We start from the raw sequence: 27,744 nt of genomic DNA on the forward strand, positions 1-27,744 counted from the left end.
CTGGCCCAGCAGCTGTACTTACTCTGCTATGTCCATGTATCCACAGGAGGCTGCGGCGTGGAGGGGGATCCAGCCCTCATTGTCGGGCTGGTTGATGGCAGCCCCATGCTCCACCAGGAACGTCACCATGTCCACGTTGTCATCTATGCACGCCTGAAGGAGGGGGAGAGAAATAGAAAGTACGTTAGAAAAGTCCAACATTTAAACACTAAGAAACTTCAGTGTGACTACCCCAAAAGGAGAAAAATCATGAGCATTCAGGGACATGCAGGTTGGCTTATGTTTCTGTGTGATGCCTTCCTCAGAGTGTCAGAAACCAGCTAGCAGCACCGTGTGTGTGTGTGTGTGTGTGTGTGTGTGTACCCGGTTGACCCCGCTGACAGGGAGTGGGTGATGTCAGTAAGGGCTGCCTCACGGCCTGTTTTAAAGAGAGGGGCAGCGGTCAACTCCTTTTGATGAATCTCCTCACTTCTCCAGAAATTGTTGGTGAATGTTGGCGGGGGTAGCATGCCCAAAATGCCAGGACATAGCCGAGGTGTTTGGAATACCTCCGTGCGTACTATTTCTGTTGAGATGGATGTTTTGGGTTTTCTCCGACAGCTCATATGCAAAAAAATATGCACACTGACTTTTCAGACTTCCTCTTTTAGGCTGTCCCATTCAAAGGCTGTATCTATAGATTTGTGCCGCTCTCGACAACATGACTGATATTTCATTCCAGTAAAATGTGGTTAGACAGAAAAGACCATTGAGCTACCCAAAACGCACTCGCCATTATACCCTCGACTCAGTATTTAGTCCTCTGGAATAGGCAAATCCTATGCATACTAAGAACAAGAAACCGGTAAGTCAGAAATTCAAAAGGAGCTTTCTTATCCTTCAAATGCGCATGCCAGGACTTGAGAGGCAAGGAGCACAAACATGAGAAGGGAAAAACATTAGGCCTAAGCGACGACACTACAAAATGGCTGTAAATCTGCTAATTTTAGGTTGCATCCAAAGAGAAACCATAACAGTACAATAAAAGAAATGTGGGAGTGAGCCAGCAACTGTGTGCGCATGCTAGCTGGGGGCGTTCCCTGCCTAGAGGCTGAGAGGTAAAAGGGATGACAAAGGCCAACTATCTGTAGTAGAGAGAGAGGGAGAGAGAGAAGATAGAGAGAAAGGAGAGGGAGAGCGCTGTAGGGAGTTGAGACATTCTGTTCAGAGGACTAGGGGCTGCTGGGCCAGCGCCGCAGTGACCTCAATGACGATCTAGGGGTTAAAATGTCACCCGCTTAAAAGCCAGCCAGATAACAAGGTGACTGTCAACAAAGAAACAAGGCCTAGCTGGGCAAAACATTGTACACAGGAATGACAGGATTAAAGCTGGACCAAATTAGTGAAACACTTTTGACGGAAACAGTTTCAGAGCTCAGTTATTACAGTAAGTGGCAGGGATTTCACAAATCGGGAATGCCCAAAAGGCCCCCCTGCTCTCACTCGACTAAAATGCCCCCCTGCTCTCATGCTACTGAATATCTCCAGTCACGACAGCGCCAACTCTTTCCACTGCAACATTTTAGAAGCCATCCCCCCCAAAAAAGAGCGTGGACATGATTTGCAAAATGCATGGTATTCTGAAAATGGACACCGTTATAGATTTCAATGCTATGTTGATATGACAACAATCCTGTTGGTATTACTACTGCTAAATGTCATTCTGGGATCCCTTTTTAGACCCAGGACTTGGGAGTTCAAATCCCTGCTTTGCGTCCCAAAACTTTGATCTCTTGATAACGTTCAGACCGAGGCTTCCCCCTTTCTAAAAGCTGCCTGTAAAGTCTCCAACTCTCTCTGCGAGCTGCTTTGACGGTAAAAGCGGCGAGGGGGGGAACACACACACCGGACTCACGTTTGGGGCACACCGCTATCTGGCTGGAATCCTTGTCCAAATTTGGGCTGTTTACAAGCGTCGTACATGGCCAGGGCTGGAGAGGAGTCTGCGTGGGCCTCGCCGCGCCTATCTGGGACTGTGTGTGTGTGTGTGTGTGTGTGTAATGGGAGGGGGTAGGAAATAAGCTATTCAGGCAGCTGCTTGGAAGAGTATCCAGGTGCGTATCCACCTTTCACTCACTGGCTGGCTGGGCTCGTCTGACTTTGCTGCAGGGCGGACAGAGACAGACAGACGGCCCTCCACTGAGCGCGCTCCACACAGCTGCTCACAACCACACTCTGGCTGAGTGACAAGATGACGCTAGGCCTGTCTGTCAAGAGTTCAGTCACCCCTCGGTGTCACCATCCCTTAGATACACACACACACACACAGTAGATCATTATTGATAAGAGCGTCTGCTAAATGCAGAAACCAAAATAATGTAGCTAAATGTAGATGGTATACAAACAGCTAGACTGGTGTTCTGCCCAATTCTGCACCGTCTGAAGTCTCATACCTGCAGGTGACTGATACTATAGGAAACTAAGGTAGTACCGATTTAGGTCAGTTGATTTGTGTCCACCATTTCCCCCTCCGTCTTGTCTCCTTCTCTCTTTCTCTGACCGCTACCATGCCCCTTAAGGAGAACTCACTGCTAGTTCCTGCTACTCCCCTCCTGAGCCTCCTCTCCACTGCTTCATCCCCTACAGAGGCCCAGCCCACCGGCTACAGGAGCCCAACAATGGTAATCCCTTAATGGCTGTAATTGTTTGTAGCTGACAGGTGCCAGAGTTACTGCCCACATCACAGGGACAAGTAGCATGGCAACCAGGGGGACAGGATGTGGAAGAGGAGAAAAGACAGCAAGTGTCAACCTTTGCTAACAGTCCTTTGGCAGAGCTTAAGGGTTGTGGGGAAACTGGCATACCTCGCTGCCCCACTCTGTCACAGCCACACATTGGCATCTCTCAGCAGCCTGCGAGAGACACCCACTGACGCAGGAGGGACACTACCACTGTTTAATGTCAAGGACGGGGGGGAACGATGCATTCCTTGACCAATATAGGAGCCGCTGAGAAATGCAACGGGAGCAATACCGTGAATGGGTTGAACAATCTTTTTACTGATGGGAGATTTCAGCAGCGTTTCGTTGGTTAAAGCCGAACAAGGCAGACAAAGCCATCTTTATTTGATGGCTAAACACACTATAGGGAGCGAGAGAGGGAGATAATCTGACTATTAATGTAGGCAATAACAGGAGACATTGTGAGTAAAGCCCACCTCACACCGCCACTGACCCCTGACAGACAGGCCTGTTCTGCACTCACAGCCCACACAGACAATCCTAGGATACACTTTTTTCAGCAGTGGTGTCAAGACCCTTTTCTTTTTTTTTTATCACCACATTTTTTGCAGCGGTGGAAACAATTTGAATATAGGGGAAACACTGCAGACACGTACTGACACTCCACAGGCAACATACACGTAGCCATTCAAACCTGTTTGGCCAGTGTTCTGGCTAGAGAGCAGGCCTTGTCACACACGTAGCAGTCTGCACAACACAGCAGACAGGGAGAGAGAGGGGGGCGAGGGAGGGCAATGCTGTGTCATGAACTCGCAAAATAAATAAAAAAACTAATGTAGCATCATCGTAATGTTTGACTAAAAGCCATCATGACTCACAGTTCAATCCAGTGTTACTCAACCACACAGAGCGATGTCATCGATAGCACAACCCTCTTCAGTATTATTAACACCGACATAACATGAAGACACCAGCTGGGTATAGCAGCGGGGGCTACTTCTCCATTTCCCTTCCAGCATGTTCTTAACCCAATGACTCCCACTAACACAGGCACATTTTGGACTTCAAACCGCTTTGAAATATTTCCGGCCTGTACCATTGGATTAGTCTACTTCTTCTGCATCCGTAGATACCAACCATTAGTCTGTGGGATTAACTGTGTTTATGAGACAAGGGCCGATCCCGGGTCCAAATGGTTTGCGCTACAAACTATGAAACAAAAACACACATGTAACAAGCTACACAAGTCGTTAGAAGGGGTTCTTCTACATAGTATAGGAAATCCCAGCACATAGTATCTTTGATACTGTAATAAACTCACATAGTTGCTGTCAAACTGTTGTCACTGACTAGTTGGACATTTCCTACTGAGGAAACAATCTGTACTTACAGAATTGATCAAATTCATTTCTCTGGTTTTTGCTTTGGCTGACCGCATTTTTTTATTGACAGTTTGTTAAATTGTTTTAAAATGGTAAAACACTTCACCGTGAGGCTAAATATAAGGGCTGGATCCCCCCCCTAGCCCTGAAACCAGGGCTGCCGCCTCCTCCCCAGCCATCCCTGCAGAGGAGAACTCCAAAGTCAGGCCTGGAACGCCGTACGCTCCGGGTAAAATATCATCCCATCCCGGCAAACTGCACCTTAGCACGCTCCCCTTGGCCCAGGGGGAATTTCTATATGGCAGAGTGTGACTTTCAATAGCGCTAAGCGCAATGTTGAGACAGCAGGGTTGGCTGGTGGCCACACAGAGAGAGAGGGGGAAACACAGCCGCCGCTATTTCCGCTGGATATCACTACACTGGAGCAGGTGCTTTAGCCATATAGCATAGCATCCACTAAAGCTAGCCTGACAGGAAAGGGGCTGAGGGCAAGGTGGCCTTTCTTGGAATGCCCTTCTCTAATGGAGGAAGAGAGGGGTTCTGGGAAGTAAACACTTACAGAGCTTTAGTAAATGAATCCATGATGCACAGTAGGACAGGACCCCCCACTTCACTGGTCAATAGTTAAAAAGATGCACTATGCAGAAATCGCTACGCCATTTCCTGTATGCTAAAATGCTAATAGGTCGCCTAGTTTCAGTTTGCGACAAAACAAGCAAATAGTGTAGAGAAACATTGTGCCATCTAAACCGCTGTGAAATAGATTTTCAGCTGTTTGAAGCATAGAAATAGCACACATAGAACTGATCTACCGCTTCTTAGACTTGCTTTCAATGAGAATGACAGATCTATAAAACTGACATTTCTATGTGAATTTGGTCAGGTTGCCCAAAAGGTTACATATTGCAGCTTTAAAATGTACAGCGTATGTGCCTCTCCTTCTGAAAACAACAGCCTGTTTATCCACTAAACGGTTCGACCAGGGAGAACAGCAAAGTAGCTGTCATCTCATGACGTTCACCTCCACCCCAAGCCAGATAGTGATGCTCTTTCTGCGTTACTGACTGACTAGCAAGAGATCCTAGCTGATTATGTTCAATTAAGTTAAAGTAAATCGAGATGTAATCATCCTTACCAGTTGCAATATTGTTTTGTGCATTTCTATAAGATACACAGCTCTGTAACATTCTTATGAATCTCTATATTTGAAATAAAAAGAGGCGGCGGCTACTGGAATAGTATCATATCATAGTTGATAAATTCCTACCAGGCCTGCTTGTGTTTAGAGTTTGAAAATACACAGAAACAGCGTTGGAATTGACCTCATGTTTAACTAGTCTGCACTCAATCTCAGTGCTGCTAAGTGACAGAACACTTAGCATCTTATTTTCACTGGAGGGAACTTAGAACACTAACACTACAACACAGGACTGTTCTAACCGATACTCTTTTCAAACACTGAAAAGTACTCCTAAATCAAACTTGTGTGTGTTTATTGGGTGTGTGTACACGTGATTACCCATTCCCATCAGTGGAACTTCAGCCGGCATGTGTCAGGAAGTGACTGTGGCTATGAGTGCACACTTCACAAAAGAGCACTGAGGGTGGGAGGTAGAGGCTGTCTCCTGCAGTCAGAGAGCAGAGCCTAAGCTCCCCAGTGAAACCTGATCCGTACAAACACACAGGGCTCACACTGTAAACCACAATGTTAGCACAGCCAAATGGCTCCAACTCATGGCCCTGTTAGGTAGCTGTCCATGTGTTGACTGCAGGAAGTCATATCAGCGGGCATCAGTGAGCGAATGCTCTGTATCTGTCCTGGCATTGTCAATCGTGGTTTAATGGTGAAAACAGTTGGGAACTTACCAGTGGAATGTTTATAAGTTTCACATGACAGAACCAACCTCGTCTGCTGAAAGAAATGCGTGAAGGTAGCCTTCATGCTGGCTGTTTTCACAAGCTCAGGCTACAAGGAGCGACTGTCCCAGGGCAGTCGAGACTTTCTCCAACCGCAAGGCAAGTGAAGCGGTGCCCTTTGCGCCTCACACTCTTCAATTTAGGGTACCCACATGGGGCTGGTTACAGAGCACCATCTATAGATTAACTTAAGAAACCCACCCAGCAGGGCTCGGGGTGGGTGCATATGGACACTATTCTTTCTGCTCTTAATGTTTCCATAAACATTAAGAGCAGAAAGAATACAGTGTCCATATGCACCAGCCTAATGTTAAAATAATAGAGGAATTCAAGAGCCCCGGCTAGCGGGCGGAGATGGGCAAAGCAGTTCTCAGAGAACGACCCAAAAAAAGAAATGCACCAATGACGGCTGAGAGAGCCCGGGCCGTTGCTGTGGCAACCAAGCCCAAAAGAGGAAGAGAGTTCAGTCTTTTCGGGCCTTTGTAAGAAACATAAATAAATAGAGAAAATAGTTAATTTAAAGCACACTGGGGTTGCTCAGATAGTCCCCCGAAGGCAGCGCACGGAGCAGACCTCGCAAGTACAAGATCAAAAGCTAATCTTGAGAACAGGGGAGAGAAGGTTTCCTTCTCTTTTTGGACATTCCAAGTTTTTGGTCACCCCACCACTGTTCTCATGACCCATTATGGTCAACAGATAGAAATACTTTTCTTCTCTGCTGCTAGACCTCTCAGCAAGGTACCAGGACTTATCTCCACAATCTCAGAGTATATTATTGGACAGGTTGAAAGCATTAGGTCACCATAATAGGTTAACTTAAAGGATACAACAAATAGAATGGTGACGACCTCAAACTTCAGGATGGCTGAAGCCATTTCTGTGGGGGGGCACAAAAAAAACAAAATAACACTTCTTGCTAATGGCGTGTCATCCATATAACCAGACTTGAGGCAGACGTTGCATTATTAGTCAGAAGACTTTGCTGTATGACCACAATCCATAACATAATATTTTACTGTCAAGTCACAAAGTGAACTTCAAAAGACTTCCACCTGATTAACAATTATGCTCCAACCAAGAGTATTTACCCAAAAATATAATGCATGTAGACAATGTAGCCTAGCCCATGCATATAGGTTCTCCTATCTATTGCAATGAAGTCACACAATATGAAAACATTTCATACAACATAATGAACCTGTGACAGCTTCCAAACCCCATCTCCCACCCATAGTACAGTTCAGAAAAAGGACAGTGGGCTTTTTCCATACTTTAAAAGGCACTGTACCTCCAACTGCTACTGTGAAGAAGAATTGTGTGTGTGTGTGTGTGTGTGTGTGGGGGGGGGGGGCGGTGTTAGGGAGCTTGATTATCTCCCAGGTCATCGTGCAGAGCGCTCCATGCTAACTTTAGCAGCACTCCACATCAATGAAAAGACACTTGAGGACCCCTCCCCTCCCTCACTTCCTCTGCCAGGGCCCTCCGATAGCCAACTAAAACACCCGGCCTAAACTGCTCCTTTGGAATATGCCTAGTGCTGAATGAGAGGGGAGCCAGTGTTCAGATACCCTATATATTAAAAACGGAAGCATCCGTGGCACATGCCCATATTTGAAATCCCACCTCTAACACCAATGTGCCTGGTTGGTGCGTTGGTCGTAAATGCAGTGGTTTCTACTGTGCCTGGTTGGTGCGTTGGTTATAAATGCAGTGGTTTCTACTGGGCCTTGTTGGTGCGTTGGTTGTAAATGCAGTGGTTTCTACTGGGCCTGGTTGGTGCGTTGGTTGTAAATGCAGTGGTTTCTACTGGGCCTGGTTGGTGAGTTGGTTGTAAATGCAGTGGTTTCTACTGGTGGTTTGTTGTGGCCGAGTATTGGTGCTAAACCGTGTTGTTGGAGTCCGGCATGCTAGCTGGCTGTGGCGTCTTATGACTAGGTGCCCTGGACGATTTTCACGGAAGAACACTGTACCTAGTTAGCTAGCTGAATAAACTAAGTTAGTCTATTCCTAGAAAACATTGAACCGCTGTAGTTTACAACAATTATAGTTTCTGAGGTGGAAGTTGGGAGAGTTATATTTGGGAGTTGTGGTGAGGGAGGCCCCGCTCTCTCCTTTCCCAGATGTTTAGTTCATTTCATTCCGATCTCCTTTGCATTATTGTAGCCATTTTCTGCAGCCTGTCAACTATGCCTCTGTCTATCCCTGTTCTCTCCTCTCCGCACAGGCTATACAAACGCCTCACACCACGTGCCTGCTGCCTCTCTAACCTGGTGGTCCCTGCACGCACCACCCACGTGGAGTTCCAGGTCTCAGGCAGCCTCTGGAACTGCTGTTCTGCTGCCAACAAGGCAGAGTTCATCTCAGCCTATGCTACCCTCCAGTCCCTCGACTTCTTGGCGCTGACAGAAACATGGATTACCACTGAAAACACTGCTACTCCTACTGCTCTCTCCTCGTCTGACCATGTGTTCTCGCATACCCCGAGAGCATCTGGTCAGCGGAGTGGTGGCACAGGAATCCTCATCTCTCCCAAATGGACATTCTCTATTTTTCCCCTGACCCATCTGTCTATCTCCTCATTTGAACTCCATGCTGTCACAGTCACTAGCCCATTTAAGCTTAATATCCTTGTCATCTATCGTCCTCCAGGTTCCCTTGGAGAGTTCATCAATGAGCTTGACGCCTTGATAAGTTCCTTTCCTGAGGATGGCTCACCCCTCACAGTTCTGGGGGACTTCAACCTCCCTACGTCTACATTTGACTCATTTCTCTCTGCCTCCTTCTTTCCACTCCTCTCCTCTTTTGACCTCACCCTCTCACCATCCCCGCCTACTCACAAGGCAGGCAATACGCTTGACCTCATCTTTACTAGATGCTGTTCTTCTACTAATCTCACTGCAACTCCCCTCCATGTCTCCGACCACTACTTTGTATCCTTTTCTCTCTCGCTCTCCTCCAACACTACTCACTCTGCCCCTACTCAGATGGTAATGCGCCGTCGCAACCTTCGCTCTCTCTCTCCCACTACTCTCTCCTCTTCCATCCTATCATCTCTTCCCTCTGCTCAATCCTTATCCCTCCAATCTCCTGATTCTGCCTCCTCAACCCTCCTCTCCTCCCTTTCTTCATCCTTTGACTCTCTATGTCCCCTATCCTCCCGGCCGGCTCGGTCCTCCCCTCCAGCTCCGTGGCTTGATGACTCATTGCGAGCTCACAGAACAGGGCTCCGGGCAGCCGAGCGGAAATGGAGGAAAACTAGACTCCATGCGGACCTGGCATCTTTTCACTCCCGCCTCTCTACATTTTCTTCATCTGTTTCTGCTGCTAAGGCCACTTTCTACCACTCTAAATTCCAAGCATCCGCCTCTAACCCTAGGAAGCTCTTTGCCACATTCTCCTCCCTGCTGAATCCCCCCCCCCTCCCCCTCCTCCTCCCTCTCTGTGGATGACTTCGGCAACCATTTTGAAAAGAAGGTTGACGACATCCGATCCTCGTTTGTTAAGTCAAATGACACTGCTGGTCCTGCTCACACTGCCCTACCCTATGCTTTGACTTCTTTCTCCCCTCTCTCTCTCGATAAAATCTTGCGACTTGTGACGGCCGGCCGCCCAACAACCTGCCCGCTTGACCCTATCCCCTCCTCTCTTCTCCAGACCATCTCCGGTGACCTTCTCCCTTACCTCACCTCGCTGATCAACTCATCCTTGACCGCTGGCTATGTCCCTTCCGTCTTCAAGAGAGCGAGAGTTGCACCCCTTCTCAAAAAACCAACACTCGATCCCTCTGATGTCAACAACTACAGACCAGTATCCCTTCTTTATTTTATCTCCAAAACTATTGAGCGTGCCGTCTTTAGCCAACTCTTGCTATCTCTCTCAGAATGACCTTCTTGATCCAAACCAGTCAGGTTTCAAGACTGGTCATTCAACTGAGACTGCTCTTCTCTGTGTCACGGAGGCTTTCCGCACTGCTAAAGCTAACTCTCTCTCCTCTTGTCCTTCTAAACCTGTCTGCTGCCTTTGATACTGTGAACCATCAGATCCTCCTCTCCACCCTCTCCGAGCTGGGCATCTCCGGCGCGGCGCACTCTTGGATTGCGTCCTACCTGACCGGTCGCTCCTACCAAGTGGTGTGGCGAGAAGCTGTCTCCGCACCACGTGCTCTCACCACTGGTGTCCCCCAGGGCTCAGTTCTAGGCCCTCTCCTATTCTCGCTATACACCAAGTCACTTGGCTCTGTCATATCCTCACATGGCCTCTCCTATCATTGCTACGCAGACGACACACAACTAATCTTCTCCTTTCCCCATTCTGATAACCAGGTGGCGAATCGCATCTCTGCATGCCTGGCAGACATATCAGTATGGATGACGGATCACCACCTCAAGCTGAACCTTGGCAAGACGGAGCTGCTCTTCCTCCCGGGGAAGGACTGCCCGTTCCATGATCTCACCATCACGGTTGACAACTCCGTTGTGTCCTCCTCCCAGAGTGCGAAGAGCCTTGGCGTGACCCTGGACAACACCCTGTCGTTCTCCGCTAACATCAAGGCGGTGACCCGATCCTGTAGGTTCATGCTCTACAACATTCGGAGAGTACGACCCTGCCTTACACAGGAAGTGGCACAGGTCCTAATCCAGGCACTTGTCATCTCCCGTCTGGATTACTGCAACTCTCTGTTGGCTGGGCTCCCTGCCTGTGCCATTAAACCCCTACAACTCATCCAGAATGCCGCAGCCCGTCTGGTGTTCAACCTTCCCAAGTTCTCCCACGTCACCCCGCTCCTCCGCACACTACACTGGCTTCCAGTTGAAGCTCGCATCTGCTACAAGACCATGGTGCTTGCCTACAGAGCTGTGAGGGGAACGGCACCTCCGTACCTTCAGGCTCTGATCAGTCCCTACACCCAAACGAGGGCATTGCGTTCATCCACCTCTGGCCTGCTGGCTCCCCTACCTCTGCTGAAGCACAGTTCCCGCTCAGCCCAATCAAAACTGTTCGCTGCTCTGGCACCCCAATGGTGGAACAAGCTCCCTCACGACGCCAGGACAGCGGAGTCACTCACCTCCTTCCGGAGACATTTGAAGCCCCACCTCTTTAAGGAATACCTGGGATAGGATAAAGTAATCCTTCTAACCCCCCAAAAAAAAGTGTAAAGTGGTTATCCCACTGGCTATAAGGTGTATGCACCAATTTGTAAGTCACTCTGGATAAGAGCGTCTGCTAAATGACGTAAATGTAAATGTACTGGGCCTGGTTGCCAGTGGGAGCTAGCCCAGAAACAGGAGGCAGGAGAGTGAAACAGCAGAGGCCTAGTGTTCTCTCAGCTACAGGTAGACTACGTCTCAACCAGGGTTTCCGTTAGGAAAATGTGGCGCCTGACATTTAACTGGCAACATTTTTAAATTGACCTGACATTTGAGAATTTGACCGGACCCATATGCACTGGGTGTGTAACCTGATTAGGGCATTCACCCACAGTGCTCAGAATGACACATTTAGAATATGGTAATTCAATTGTTTTAGCACAGGAACCGGCTCAGAACAGATGACCAAACCACAACCAAAACAAGACACTTTGTGCCATGAGTGGAGAACAGTGGTGACTGAGCAGCTGTTCAAACCCATAACGACAGAGAGAGGCCTGAGTCACTCTCCCTGTGATTGTGATCAGGGCTTTGGGTGGGATCAAAGCACCAGCACAGCCACCAAGCACTTTGAAAACATGACATTATAGAACCCAAATGATAGCATTATCTCTGTCACAATATCAACACCATAAAAAAGTAGAACTGTTGTATTTTTTCTGTATCAACTATCACCATTCTATCATTTTGTCAACCGTCTGCTCATGTGTTTTGGATAAACCTCACTGGCTTTTGAGAAAACTAAACTGGTAATCTAATTTCAGAGCCGAGAGAGAGAGAGAGAGAGAGGCACTGCAACATTTGAATAGCCGTCAGAAAAAGCAAAACATCCATCATAGGCCTGGTTTTAAAATATCACGTGTACAACAAACACGCCCGCTGGCTTTTTGAGTCAGTAACTAAATGTAATAACAGGAGATAGGGCATCCACAGTGGAGCCCTTGTTTTCTTTTCGGAAAAGCCCAATTTACTCCCTTATAAAGCAACAGCATGGAGACAAAGCAGCTTCTCCTGGAGACCAACACTGGCCCATTTCTCTCCCCCCGTTACCTTGCTTTCTTTCCACAGCCACCTAGCGTAGCTGCAGCCAAGCCACAGTCTAGCATAGCAGTGGAGGACTTCCCAGATAAGTAATACTCCGGGGCTCAGGGCTTCGAGGAACGACGCTCTGGCCACGCCTACTGGGCTATGTCACCGGCTCAGAGGCACGCAGCCACTTCCACAAAAGGAATTCCTTCTTACCGTGAGTGAGAGGAAAAAAAGAGAGCAAGAGAGAAAATGAAAGAGGGAGCAAATGTGTGTGTGGTTTAAAAGCATAAAGCTACTGCAGGAGGCCGGGGGAGCGCTGCAGGGCAGCCAGCTGGGTTCCTCCACTAGGTGAGCCCTGTTGGGAGCCGTAACCCAGCTACACTGAGAGAACTCTGCCTCTGTCTCCACTGCTGCTGAGGACGACCATATATGGCTCTGGGATTCCCATGGAAAAAGAAGGCCAGGATTGAAGCAGAGAGAAAAAAAAGTCCAGGGAGATTGTAACTATACATTTAACTGAGGCTCACGCTCGCCAGCCAAAACAATAGCCCTGCTTGAGAGCCAAGTTTGTTTCCATGAGCTGTTACTGTCAGGGATCCAAGGAGAGAGGGCGGGCAAATGAGTGGGGGGCATGGGACAACGAGGTCAGACGGCCACAGAAACACAAGCGTGTGTGTAGCACAATCTCCCTTAATACTGTGCATTGTGGGTTAACATACAGCCATTTGCAGAAAACGCTGATGAAGCCTGTTGTTCATGTCATTCTCTAGGCAAGCACTGACTGAACTCCAGAGGTTAAAGGGACAGTGTGTATGCTTGTGTCTGCCCGCCAGGCATTCAACCAATCCATAGCCATTACGGTTGAAAAATATGGATCACCTCCATAGCCTGGCGTAAAGAGTAAAGGCTCCAGCCGTTGTCCCCTGCGCCATCGTCAACACCTCCATACGTGATCTGAACTCAATGTCTCACATAGGCAAAGTAATGTGCGTGATGGTCCTACAGTGAGGGAAAAAAGTATTTGATCCCCTGCTGATTTTGTACGTTTGCCCACTGACAAAGACATGATCAGTCTATAATTTCAATGGTAGGTTTATTTGAACAGTGAGAGACAGAATAACAACAAAATCCAGAAAAACGCATGTCAAAATATTTATAAATGGATTTCCATTTTAATGAGAGAAATAAGTATTTGACCCCTTTGCAAAACATGACTTAGTACTTGGTGGCAAAACCCTTGTTGGCAATCACAGAGGTCAGATTTTTCTTGTAGTTGGCCACCAGGTTTGCACACATCTCAGGAGGGATTTTGTCCCACTCCTCTTTGCAGATCTTCTCCAAGTCATTAAGGTTGAGGCAACTCGAACCTTCAGCTCCCTCCACAGATTTTCTATGGGATTAAGGTCTGGAGACTGGCTAGGCCACTCCAGGACCTTAATGTGCTTCTTCTTGAGCCACTCCTTTGTTGCCTTGGCCGTGTGTTTTGGGTCATTGTCATGCTGGAATACCCATCCACGACCGATTTTCAATGCCCTGGCTGAGGGAAGGAGGTTCTCACCCAAGATTTGACGGTACATGGCCCCGTCCATCGTCCCTTTGATGCGGTGAAGTTGTCCTGTCCCATTAGCAGAAAAACACCCCCAAAGCATAATGTTTCCACCTCCATGTTTGACGGTTAGGATGGTGTTCTTGGGGTCATAGGCAGCATTCCTCCTCCTCCAAACACGGCGAGTTGAGTTGATGCCAAAGAGCTCCATTTTGGTCTCATCTGACCACAACACTTTCACCCAGTTCTCCTCTGAATCATTCAGATGTTCATTGGCAAACTTCAGACGGGCATGTACAGTGGGGAAAAAAAGTATTTAGTCAGCCACCAATTGTGCAAGTTCTCCCACTTAAAAAGATGAGAGGCCTGTAATTTTTCATCATAGGTACACGTCAACTATGACAGACAAATTGAGGGGGAAAAAATCCAGAAAATCACACTGTAGGACTTTCAATGAATTTATTTGCAAATTATGGTGGAAAATAAGTATTTGGTCACCTACAAACAAGCAAGATTTCTGGCTCTCACAGACCTGTAACGTCTTCTTTAAGAGGCTCCTCTGTCCTCCACTCGTTACCTGTATTAATGGCACCCGTTTGAACTTGTTATCAGTATAAAAGACACCTGTCCACAACCTCAAACTGTCACACTCCAAACTCCACTATGGCCAAGACCAAAGAGCTGTCAAAGGACACCAGAAACAAAATTGTAGACCTGCACCAGGCTGGGAAGACTGAATCTGCAATAGGTAAGCAGCTTGGTTTGAAGAAATCAACTGTTGGAGCAATTATTAGGAAATGGAAGACATACAAGACCACTGATAATCTCCCTCGATCTGGGGCTCCACGCAAGATCTCACCCCGTGGGGTCAAAATGATCACAAGAACGGTGAGCAAAAATCCCAGAACCACACGGGGGGACCTAGTGAATGACCTGCAGAGAGCTGGGACCAAAGCCTACCATAAGTAACACACTACGCCGCCAGGGACTCAAATCCTGCAGTGCCAGACGTGTCCCCCTGCTTAAGCCAGTACATGTCCAGGCCCGTCTGAAGTTTGCTAGAGTGCATTTGGATGATCCAGAAGAGGATTGGGAGAATGTCATATGGTCAGATGAAACCAAAATATAACTTTTTGGTCAAAACTCAACTCGTCGTGTTTGGAGGACAAAGAATGCTGAGTTGCATCCAAAGAACACCATACCTACTGTGAAGGATGGGGGTGGAAACATCATGCTTTGGGGCTGTTTTTCTGCAAAGGGACCAGGACGACTGATCCGTGTAAAGGAAAGAATGAATGGGGCCATGTATCGTGAGATTGAGTGAAAACCTCCTTTCATCAGCAAGGGCATTGATGATGAAACGTGGCTGGGTCTTTCAGCATGACAATGATCCCAAACACACCGCCCGGGCAACGAAGGAGTGGCTTCGTAAGAAGCATTTCAAGGTCCTGGAGTGGCCTAGCCAGTCTCCAGATCTCAACCCAATAGAAAATCTTTGGAGGGAGTTGAAAGTCCTTGTTGCCCAGCGACAGGCCCAAAACATCACTGCTCTAGAGGAGATCTGCATGGAGGAATGGGCCAAAATACCAGCAACAGTGTGTGAAAACCTTGTGAAGACTTACAGAAAACGTTTGACCTGTGTCATTGCCAACAAAGGGTATATAACAAAGTATTGAGAAACTTTTGTTATTGACCAAATACTTATTTTCCACCATAATTTGCAAATAAATTCATGAAAAATCCTACAATGTGATTTTCTGGATTTTTTTTCAAAATTTTGTCTGTCATAGTTGATGTGTACCTATGATGAAAATTACAGGCCTCATCTTTTTAAGTGGGAGAACTTGCACAATTGGTGGCTGACTAAATACTTTTTCCCCCCACTGTATATGTGCTTTCTTGAGCAGGAGGACCTTGCGGGCGCTGCAGGATTTCAGTCCTTTACAGCGTAGTGTGTTACCAATTGTTTTCTTGGTGACTATGGACCCAGCTGCCTTGAGATCATTGACAATATCCTCCCGTGTAGTTCTGATTCCTCACCGTTCTCATGATCATTGCAACTCCACGAGGTGAGATCTTGCATGGAGCCCCAGGCCGAAGGAGATTGACAGTTCTTTTGCGTTTCTTCCATTTGCGAATAATCGCACCAACTGTTGTCACCTTCTCACCAAGCTGCTTGGCGATGGTCTTGTAGCCCATTCCAGCCTTGTGTAGGTCTACAATCTTGTCCCTGACATCCTTGGAAAGCTCTTTGTTCTTGGCCAGGTTGGAGAGTTAGGAATCTGATTGATTGATTGCTTCTGTGGACAGGTGTCTTTTATACAGGTAACAAGCTGAGATTAGGAGCACTCCCTTTAAGAGTGTGCTCCTAATCTCAGCTCGTTACCTGTATAAAAAAAAAGACACCTGGGAGCCAGAAATCTTTCTGATTGAGAGGGGGTCAAATACTTATTTCCCTCATTAAAATGAAAATCAATTTATAACATTTTTGACATGCGTTTTTCTGGATCATTTCTTTGTCAGCGGGCAAACGTACAAAATCAGCAGGGGATCAAATACTTTTCTGTATCTGGTTAGGCCTAGCTCATGAGACATGATCTCTTTCTTTCCTGGTATTACCAAAAGACTGCTCTTGGGAAAGAACAACTCAAGACACAGATAAGCATCAGAGTGTGATTTCCTCAGAGCTAAGCCACACAGTACTAGATGAGGAAACAGTTTACACAGTTAGGAGGGTTGTCTTGGCTCTCCAATGTGAGAGCGGCATATAGTGCAGACTGGGCTTTCAAGTAGGAGAGGAGCTGGGTGTGTGTTCTGTGGTGGTGGTTGTGGGGGCGAATGCTGGGTAATGGGAGGAGGGGGGTTACAGTGATAAAAGCAGGCAATAGGAGTTAGTAGCTGAAGCTCACTTGTGGAGCCTCGACGAGGAAATGAGAAAAATAAACAAATACTTCCTGTTCCTCTGCATGAAAATCTCTCCAACACCCCCATCCCCCTCTACATCCTATTCCCCCCATTTAGGAAGAGGAGAAACATTCCTGTCAGTCCTCCTGCCCTCTCAAAACGGACAACGACGGCAGGGCACACCTTTAATTAGCCAATGAAAATCTACTAGAGTAGTCCTGAGCAGAGCAAAACTCTGGTGGAGACTAGGGCGTTGGGATTTCCAAAGGCACACCTAATCTCCCTGAGCCTCAGAAAATGTCAACTACATTGGAAGGATCACATGAATCTCCAGTGCGGTCTAAGGAGACTAAATCAGACCAAAATTACTGGTACACCAAGAGTTCTATATAGCATGCTAAACGGCTCATTGCTCATGAAAGAGGTCACTTATCTGGGTTGAAAAGGCTACACTTCTTGATTGACATTGCTGTGCTTCCGACTGTAGCCTCCTTTCTCCAGACCGGCACATGTACAGTAGGGCAGTTGCTTATTTTTGGTTCATTTAATTATTAATTTGGCAGGCTATCAACATCTGGGATAAAAGCTCAATTAGACTTTCTGACTGGACAATATTCACGCTCTACAAAATATGTAAAATCAAGTCTACAATATTAGGAAATGAACAGTGAAAAATATGCAAACGGTGACATTGAACCAAAATGTCCATTTGGATTTCAAAAAGGCACCAGAGTGAAAATAAGAGTAAATTTTACTTATAGTATATTCCTGTTCTGAATAGTTTCCTACTCTGTTGGTCTGTTCAGCGGTGTTAATGGCACCACTAAATTACTGCACCTGGAAATTCTAAATAAAATCAGTGGTTTTGAATGATGTCCAATGCCTGCAGCCATCAAAACTCACAAGCCAAGCACTCTGACACCCAGCTCTATTCACTGACACTGCCTTTCCTCTGCAGTCAAATACAAACACACACACAGTACACACACAAGCACAGCACACACACAAGCACAGCACACACACAAGCACAGCACACACACACAGTACAGCACACAGCATATAATTAAAAGGCCCTGGCTGCACAACTGCACACAGCAGTTTCACTGGCACACAGTCTGGTGGTAGTTCAGTACATAACTAGATCAATCACAGGCTGAGGGGAAGAGGCAGACTGGTTAGCCTGTACAAAGGTAGCTGAAGAGTTTGTTGTGTACTGGGTTGACTATAGGCAAGGCAAGGCTAGGGAAGTAGCCCACTTTGAAACCACATAGGGGTGTGAAGGCAGTCATGTCTACTAAGTTGTAGGTTCTTCACTCACATATTCTAAGGTGGCCTAGGCCTACATCTTATGGTCCTTCACCATGGCTATAATAAGGACTTTACCTCAGGGATCTTCCTTTTCAAAATGCAGACCATCAAATAATGTTTTAAACAATTTCACCTGCGTTGTATATTGCTTACAATGAAAAGGCCATCATATTTATAGATGTTTATCATAGAAAGAATGTAGCAAGCTACATTTCCTAATGATTTGCTTGAAGTTAATCTTGCATTTTATCAGAGAAAAGTATCTTCACATCAGTTAGAGCGTTGTCTGCTGATAGATGACAATTCACAAACAGGCATTTTGAGTCACATTAGTCTGATGCAGAGCATAAATTACAATAAGAAGCATTTTAGATCTGCGTTTATCGCAGCAAGATATTTAATATGCGTTCTCCTTCTTGCATGAAAAACGCAGAATTCTGCGTTAATGCGACTCCTGTACCTGTCAGTACAGTTTTTGGTCCACCAAATTCACTGGCTGGAAAGATGAGGCCATTTTGAGATTAATGGAAAGAATGTAACCTCTCCCTCCCAGGACAACAAAACAGACTCTGGGCTTAATTGTCCTCCTCGCTGCATAAGACAGAGGAGTTCACAGTCTTCAGCGTCCAGGTGCTTTCGGTTCAAAAACATCTTATAAACCCACACTCAGAGTGAGGCATGTGACTGCTGCTGGAGAGCAAACAACCCTGGGATGGGTTAAAGACCAATCTAGAGCAGAGGAGACTGTGCCACAGGGTGAATAAAACAGACAAGCTGCTGAAGTCATCCCACTAAAATTTTGCAGCAGCTCAATACTATGCTAAAGCCCGAGTGTGGCCGGAGATGTGTGAGTGAGTGAGAGCTCTTGGAAGGTTCTCATCCCAGTTTATCTTACACAGATGTTGTCAACAGGTCTATGTGCCGGGACTATTTCTCAGCGACCCGAGGAGCCCTGACGACATAGTGAGAGATCTATAGCTTCTCGCTCGGGTGAGAAATAGTTTGCATGTACAGGAAAACACAGTGATATCATCAAAACGCATGTGGGAGAGGGTGGTACACTGGTGTGGATCAATGGCAGCTTCTAGTTTCAAATCAACCGTCACTTTGCCTTTAATTTATAGCCGTGTCGCCAGCTTCACCGTCTCGTTTTGATCATGGCTGACATCCGCAGAGCACCTAGCCTATCGGTTGCTTCTGGCGGAGGGTGAAGTAGTGTCTGACAGGTCAAGTCCGACTCCACTGCCTGCCTGGTTGTCACGTCTGTCTGAGCACATATGTGGCAAAAGAGGGTCGAGTTTACACCCCTGCTGAGGAATTCTACCTTCAACCCCAGGTGAGCCAGTTTCAACCTGCGGTGACGCTTGTCTCAAATACTTCAGACAGTCCCTACCACTAAAGCCCTTTGAAAATCAAAGCGTCAGGAAATTGGGTGTCAAGTCGCAAGAAAATGTGAGTGTTTATAACAAAAAAAAATGTATATGCAAGGGTTTGTTTTATTTGAGGTAACGTTGGCAAACTATCCAAGAAAATCTTGAGTTGAACAGACATGGAAGGTGTCTGCTTTCTAATATGTCTGACTGACATTGCGTAAGGAAGCCATGCCGACGGATCATGATCAGCAGACTACCCGACATGTAGAGAAGCAGTCGAGAGCAACGACACAACGACTTCCTGCACTTGATTATAGGTTTTGTAGAAACATTTCAATGAAAACTTAAGACGGGGCCCGCCTGACAGAGCAAGACCTACCAATTATAAAACAGGTAGAATGTGCACGTTCTGTGAGCTTCTCTAATATTTGAGTTGTCACAGGCTAGAGGCGTGACGGTTGTGCTGATGATTCAGAGGCAACGTTGAACCAACATTGGGTTGGGTGACCCGTAATGCTTGAATTATAATATGTTATTAATGACCTAGTGTCCATAAAACTGACAAGCAATCGACTGCTAAGGTTATGAAAACATCAAACTGTATTAGCCATTAACCTTTCTACAAGACAGACTGAACGCATAGACAAAGAGTAATACGATTCAGATTGTCTTAATTCCATACTATAAATAATTGAGTGACATTTTAATGTATTCTCAATTCTCATGCTGCTATTTGCATTATAAATGCATGAATCGCTGCCTTTGAGCAGGTCAACTAGAAAGCCTAAACTTCAGCTACAACTAAAGGGGTGGTCAAATTGTTATTTTTAAAGTGCCTTTCTACTGGAGGTACTTAAAGAGCTTTACATAGTAAGGGCTAAACTCACCTCAACCACCAATGAAATGTGGTTTTAAAAAGCCCTCCAAAAATGACCAAGTGTTTAAGGTCTTAAAATTGGACAAACAGTGACAAATTATCACATCACAAATATAAGGTCATCAAGCTTTACAGTACCCCCTTCGCCATAAACCGCAATGGCTACAATTAGCCTACATTTAATTCAGAGCTGCCATTTGTATTGCCACTGACCTTTGGCAGGTCTAAACAGCCTCTGTTGACAGGGCCCAACACCAGAGGCAGGGGTTTCAGACCATTCCTCGGTGGTTTCAACAAAGGAAGTGGGGCATTCCACTGTAAGCATCCCCTCCTCCACAATCCAAACAGTGCCATGTGCTGTGTTCACCCTGCGCCTGCAGACCCAGTCCACTGCCAAACAGGCCACCTCCAACTTTGGTTTAGGGTTAGGAATAGACGCCTTCAATGAGCAAACCGGCTCGGAGTGACATTGAGTGACAGATAAAGCAAACATCTACAGGAAAAGGTAGCAAGTAGAGAATGAAGTCTGAGACAAAAACTAAGCAATTGCATTCTTTATCTTCTGGGCCTTGGTATGGAAAATAAACAGTGACAAAGTATTCAGTCTTGTTTGGCGTTCCTTTGATTATCTTCAAAGGAGAACCACTGCAAATGTCCCTTGTAATGAGAGGAACATGGTGCTCCCCCGTCATCAAAAGTCACACAGCTCGATTCATCCCAAGTCAACTTAATCTAGCCCTAATTGGGCAGCGCTTTCAGGTCCCATCACACACCAATTCTCACTTCAGATCAGGTGATCCGTGGTAACCCAAAACGTTCTCCGCTTCCCTCCAGGGTAAGTGAGTTTACAGCCTTGAGAACCAAAACAGAACGCAGCATGACTGGTGGAAGAAATGTTCCAGAACGGAATATTTCAGCAATAGGATCTGTGCGAAGACAACACTTTACAAGGCCAGACCATCAAAATATAAAGTCAACAAGTACATTTTCCAAAATGAATCAATAGATTGAATTCAAGCAACAACAAAAACTTCTAAGCAACTACTGAAAGTCGGAATCTGTGCTTCCTGCCACGATTCAGGGTTGGGGCTGGAGCAATTATGTAATGTGTTAATGTAACTGGTGCTGCTTTGGATGGAACTGCAGTGAGGGCCCCATGCACTGCTGTCTGCATAGGTTCCATTTCAAGATTCAGGCAGTCCATGTGATTCTAAACTGCTGCTGGCTACTCTGCTCAGTCAGTGGTTATGTAACTCTATGTACGCAAATATGCCGAAAAGCCACTAGCAACTTGGCATGAGACGTTGCCATGGTTACATTGTTAATAGAGTTCACACACCGATAGTGAGGGCGTGGAAGGTAAACTGTTGCTAAGGTAAAAAAGTGAACAGTTGGCATTTTATCGAGCCTATCCCAATGTCGTAAAACCTTCACCATGACGTCAAAACCACAACTTACAAAAAGCTACTTTGATGAGCCAGTAAAAATGTAATCCTTAACAATAACTGTACCAGCTAGGCTATATACTGTAAGTACATTACCAATGATAGACAATGTGGACGACTCAAAAGAAAGGCCAGATATGGGTGAATACACCTGTTGTTTCCAAATTTTTTGCCACATTTTAGTCATTTAGCAGACGCTCTTATCCAGAGCGACTTAGTTAGTGAGTGCATACATTTTCATACTGGCCCCCCCGTGGGAAACAAACCCACAACCCTGCCGTCGCAAGCGCCATGCTCTACCAACTGAGCTACAGGGGACAGTGCAGGCCCTGCCTTGATAGGGCACAGTAGTCAGCTGGTTCCTGGCATCGCCTGGGGAGAGGCTGGCAGGCAGGCCAGAAAGAGGGTAGGACTGTGGGAGGGGGGGGGTTGACAGCTGAGGAATGCCTGCTCTGCTCTCCCTTTGCCATGGTTTCCATCTACTGTCATGCGAGGAATGCACGGGCCAGGACGTCAGGGCCGGAATGCTACCCATCCAGTGCATATCTACAAACATCTCTCTCCAGTCCTGCCCCCTCATTCACAACTCCCTGTACCTCCTCTCCACCCCTCACCGACGGGGAGCAACTGTATGGAAAGCGTTACAATTCTGGTTTATAGTAGCACCATTATATGTATTTCCTAGCCCTTCACACATCGACTTCAAGTCAATGCGTTTACTCAGTGGTCCTAGAAGGCTGCAGGGTGTGAGGGCTTGTGTGCCAGCAGTAAAGGCTTCAGCATGCTTCATATCGGCTGATGTCTCGCCAAACTCAGCTAGCCAAACGAGTGTTCTCGCATACTCCCTTAAAAAGAAATTTGTTTGAAAAAAGAGAAAAAAAAGCAGCAATAGTACCGTTTGTCCATTAAGACGCCATAACCAAATACTCCGAATTAATCTAAGATAACTCAAGAAATGTCATAAAATTGACATTTTTACCAAGGAGATCTTAGTCGTGCAATTTTACATTAAGATGTTTGGTGCAGTATTTCTAGTAGGTGATCTCTGTTCCACACAGACAAGCCCTTTCAAGCCAGACTGTCCATATATAATCCACATAAACTCCAAATGCATGCCAGTACAAAGCTAAGCGGTCCAGAGTATGTGTGGCGGTGACTCATACCCAAACTTAGAATCATCTCCTCAAACCGAGCTATACTGAGAGGAACTGGTGCAGGTGGTATTTATAACCTGGCACTCACAAGTGGCGGGAGTGCAGTGCAGTCACTGCACCCGAGGAGGAGTGAGTGACCCTCCGTGTAAAAACAGAGCATTGTTACAACAAAAAAATAGAGGTCACTGCCTTGTCACCAGGAAGGGACATGGTTCAGGGCATGTCAATGGCCTCTGATGTCATCAGCACTCGACAGCCCCCATAAACAATTGTTGCAGACAAAATAACAGCTCTACAGCTGCAACTGAAAGGAGAGTTGCCACTCTACCATGTCAATTAGCCTACACTGCCTGGCAGGTCAGAGGTCACCCAGGTACCAGCATGGTAGCAGCATTAGAGTAATGTTAAAGCCACCCGTAGTCTCACTACTAAGCCAATTATTACAGTAGTGGTGAATCGTGGCACCATGTTTGACTCTATAAATAAATAGGCTAGCCAAACCGCAGGCAGATGACTACTAATCCTATACACCCAATAAAGAGGCAGGTGTTTTCGAAGAAGACGTGTTAGGGACCAATGAAAATATTAGGCTTGTTTACAATGAATGGGGGGTGGGCAGTGGAGTATTGGGGAGAATTAGCTTACTAGACTTTGATTTAGTTCCATTGAAGACCAGGACTAGGGTGCATTACCACTACTGGCCTCCTGCTAATAGGAGGGGAGTCATTAACCATTATTCTGACAACTTTGATTCTCTAAGCCAACTGGCCCTACTCCTTGAAGGCAGAGATTCCCAACGTGGATAATGATTAGCAAAGCCATCAGGGACAATTAACGTGGCAACCCAGACTGAGCCACATTAGATGGGGGTTTGCAAAAAATGTCACTATTGGAATAGTATCAAGAATTGTTTTTTTATAGCAAACGTTTGTCTACTTTTCTAACTCTGCATTGTTGGGAATGGGCTCGTAAGTAAGCATTTCACTGTAAAGTCTACACCTGTTGTTTTCGGCGCATGTGACCAATAAAATTAGATTTGTCGGATATCCGAAATACATGTGGCTGTTTGTTTTTTTACATAAATTTTTTACCTGAGCGCTGCTGCGCGAGGGAGCTGCGGAGGTGCCGGTGAGATGGGAGTGAGTAGACTGAGGCAGAGAGTGACGCTACTCGGCTACAGCCAAGACTACCTAGCTTGTAGAAGCCACTGTTATTCATCATCCCATATAACAGTGCCCATCTTGACTGGATTAGCCTAGAGAAGCTAAGCTAGCCAACTATAGCTAGCTAGGCTAATTGAGGCCACATTTTGCACTTTCTCTCCAACCCCATTCTGATAGAACTGCCTACCTGTTGGTTGCTCGTAGTAACCTACTTCTCATTTCGCTAACTTTTAATCACGTAACTTTATTCCATCTTGCATTGCAATAGTGAAGTCAATACACATTGAGCTGCTTTGATTAGCCAACAAACACCTGAATGGTCCTCTGTAGCGCAATTGGTAGAGCATGGCGCTTGTAACGCCAGGGTAGTGGGTTCGCTCCCCGGGACCACACATACGTAAAAATTTATGCGCACATGACTAAGTCGCTTTGGGGAAAAAAAGCGTCTGCTAAATGGCATATTATTATTATTAATGCTACCAGTCTTTATGGGGAGAACATCAAAAAACTACATTGAAAGGTTTGTTGTATTTATTAGTGTATAATTTCAAATGTCATGGTATATTATTGTATGTAACAATGTCACATGGATATTTTATTTTAGAAAATGAATTAATGAACACTCACAAGTATTCAAATACTGACGTCTGGATATTTGAATAACCGTGCACATCCCTAAACCAAATATCTGTTGGTTTGAGCAAACCAACATCAGCATGGCCTTCCTGAAATCCTAGGATTAGCACGCTAAACGCGAATCCCTATATCGCCTTCAACTCTTTTCCAAGACCCTGAAGCCAGGGATCACATGCTGGAACACAAACACAAAGCTGCTCCAAGTCTCTCCAGACATGGTTAGGTCTCACGCGCTGCATCGCAAATGCTTTCCTCACTCTGCTCATCCCTGGAGTAGACTCCAGTCCAAAAAAAGGCAATGTTTTCACCCAGTGAGCCTGCAGAGCAGGGAGCTGACTAATTCCAGTTGAAAGGAAGACCAACTCGGTCACCCTAAAGAAAGGCTGATTAAGAGACATGCACTACTAGTTAGGGACTTTCTAATGTCAGATAAGACACAATAATTTGTGTGAATTCCTCCTCATCCCCCCAAAGTCAACTAGTTATACAGCAGCATCTATTCTAGGGATACGGCACCACTTCCACACCCTGAGATGGGCCTTGAGGGATATAGCCTTGCCCGGCAATAACATTGTTTATAAAAGATGCACACATCACACTACTTAAGAGAAAGTGCGGGTGATGCATCACTTAGCAAAGAGGACATCTGGGTGATGAGATCATTGTAGATGTAAGGTTCAAGACAGTTTGAGCATGCAAGACTTCTTCAATAAACCATGACTCATTCTGACTTTACTCAAATGCATTTGGGGAGAAAGGCAGACCTACATTTTCTCCATTTTTCATTTAAGCCTGTGTGAAAACCTTTGATGAACAGTTAACGTGTTAGTTATTCTATGGCTACAATGACACAAAACAATGGCATGACTTTAAATGTTTATGTGTAGTAGCTGTTTGAAAAAAACGATAGCCTAAAAGCACAACACTTTCCACTGACTTAGAGGACTTCTGGCTTCCATGGGCACTCTGTTTTGTTGTCAGTATTCAGGGTAACAGGCTGGTGCTCCACCTGCCATAATGTAGGCTAAAGTGTTGACTAATAACATTAACAGCCCAAAAACCTAGGATTGGCTTATTTCAGACAGCTGAAAGCGACAGGTATTGACATGTAAACCTCACATTCTCTCTGAGAGATGTGTCAGCTGTTATCCGACTGCAGAACAGTTTACTGTGCAGCAAAACCCATGTTAGTAATGCAACATTGCAATCCGAACACATCTGCAGGATATAGGCTAGATAGCCTAATTTAGAGCCAATCGCCAATTCCAAAGTGTAACAATCTTTATAAAATGAGCGTATGATTCTAATTCTGAGCATTTACCTAGTTTTAAGCTAAGAATGTTAGTTAGCTAGGCTGTTTGAAAAGTACACTGTCCTAACTACTTTGAAACACAACAAGTTTTGATTGCCAATCGATGCAGATTGCTTATAATAAAATTGCACAGATCTATGCATAGCTATATCCTCCATATATCAAAATAACTGGGCTGTGCCTACCTTACCAGAGCAGCAAAGGAAACTAGGCCAAAACCAATACATGCACGTATTGTGATACATGTAATCTGTAGTGTAATATATATCACACTTGAAAAAACAGCTTTGAATCCAGTGAAGTCTCAAATTGCAATTACAAAATGTAGATACAAATTGCAACGTTATCAATCTGCTATTTTATTATTACTGAAATGATAGGAGTAGCTACAGAATGTCAAAAGACGTGGCTCCTGGGGCTAACGTTAGCTTGTAGTGGGCTGTTGTATGATGATTTAGCTAGCCTAAGTCAGGCTAGTTAGTTACATCTGCTATTAACCACAGATAATATTTCTTGAAAATATAAATGTGTCATGACTGTAGCTAGTTACAGTCGTCCTGCCCTTTAGACTAGAGACTGCGGCATTGCTATTGTTGCTAAACATATTTCTGATAATGCACCCACTCCTCACATCCAGGAACAACTTACAGCACTTCAACCAACTAAAATATTGTTGCATGTCACAGCTTCGACGTGATCCAAACTGACATTTGATTAACTTAATTTGAATTGAGTTTTACTGCCGACTGACTACAGTCAAGCTTATGCTTGGTAACGAACAGGCTAACTAAACGTTCTTTCCACCATTTGCACAGGCTAGCTAACGTTAGCTAGCCAGCTAGCCAACTTGTAGCACGTTAGCTAGCAATTAACAAAACATTTTACTTTTCTGTACTTCCTATTGACTCCAATACAACACGATTGGTTTTAACCTCGTCGACGACTGTAATACTTGAATATTTGTTAAACAACAAACCAACAGTATAGAGTTAAGCTATCTTTCATAGCGTACAGGCTAGCCAGGGCAGGGCGACAGATCAGTTCCAATAATGGTTTGCCTAGCTAGCTAGCTACAGTAACTGGTTAGATGTTAGCAAGCGAGCCAACGTCATTCTTCCTGACTATGGATGTTTGAATCAGTTGCTGATATACAAAGACCAAATAGCTAACTATCCATATTTTCAACATTAGCTAACCTAAGAATACATGTAACATACCTAGTTAGCCCAAACAGAATAGCTACCAATCAGGTATTTTATGAGTTTATCCACCCCTTCGCTTCTGATCCAATTCAATCAACACAGCCCAACAAATGAAATGGCCCTGTCTCTCGTCTAAAAAAGACGGGCGTGCTAGGTAAACAGACTGAGCTTCAGTAGGAATGACTCCTTTCTCCATTGCTGTGGCAGGAGGAGACGTTAACTACTATCTTTGGCAAGACATATGGTTGTCGTACTATCGTATGGGCAGTGTCTAGGCTTATAGCTGTAAATGACAAACCTGGTGGAGGGCAGTCAGACCGTCTACATTGGCGTAGTTGATGTCAGCACCCCGGTCAATCATTCGGAGCACCTCCTCGGTATCGCCGCTTGAGCAGGCAGCCAAAAACACGGCGCCATCGTCGAACTTCACCTTCGTCTTCTTCTTTTTCAGAATAGGAGGCTCGATGTCTGTCTCCGACCCTAACCACCGTTTCAACTGTTCGTTCCTTTTTTGCTTGGCGTCCGCCATCTTCATCCCCTCCTGTCTCGGGTTTCTTATCTTTCTCCAAGAGAGGATATACTTTATAGTGCCACTATCCCACAGCGCACTGGGGCGTGGGAAGGGGGGG

At 45.8% G+C, this 27,744-nt stretch overlaps 1 protein-coding gene across 1 annotated transcript; it reads right to left on the reverse strand.

The window, feature by feature from the left end:
- LOC123481243 (protein phosphatase 1 regulatory subunit 12A-like) lies at nt 1–27,744 on the reverse strand. Its single transcript, XM_045206902.1, has 2 exons — nt 27,414–27,744; nt 1–153 (listed from the first exon to the last, which is right to left on the reverse strand). The coding sequence occupies exons 1-2, from the start codon at nt 27,648–27,650 to the stop codon at nt 19–21; spliced, it is 372 nt and encodes a 123-aa protein (XP_045062837.1). The 5' UTR covers nt 27,651–27,744; the 3' UTR covers nt 1–18.

Source organism: Coregonus clupeaformis, chromosome 24 (genome assembly GCF_020615455.1).
Source record: "Coregonus clupeaformis isolate EN_2021a chromosome 24, ASM2061545v1, whole genome shotgun sequence".
Lineage (NCBI taxonomy): Eukaryota > Metazoa > Chordata > Actinopteri > Salmoniformes > Salmonidae > Coregonus > Coregonus clupeaformis.

What these genes read in the sequence shown, in the direction of transcription:
- LOC123481243 (XM_045206902.1), bottom strand. Translation starts at nt 27,650, where the DNA reads ATGAAGATGGCGGACGCCAAGCAAAAAAGGAACGAACAGTTGAAACGG. An exon ending in GTCTGACTGCCCTCCACCAG is followed by an intron (nt 154 to 27,413) that starts GTTTGTCATTTA and finishes CCCCTCCTTCAG; the next exon opens with GCGTGCATAGATGACAACGT.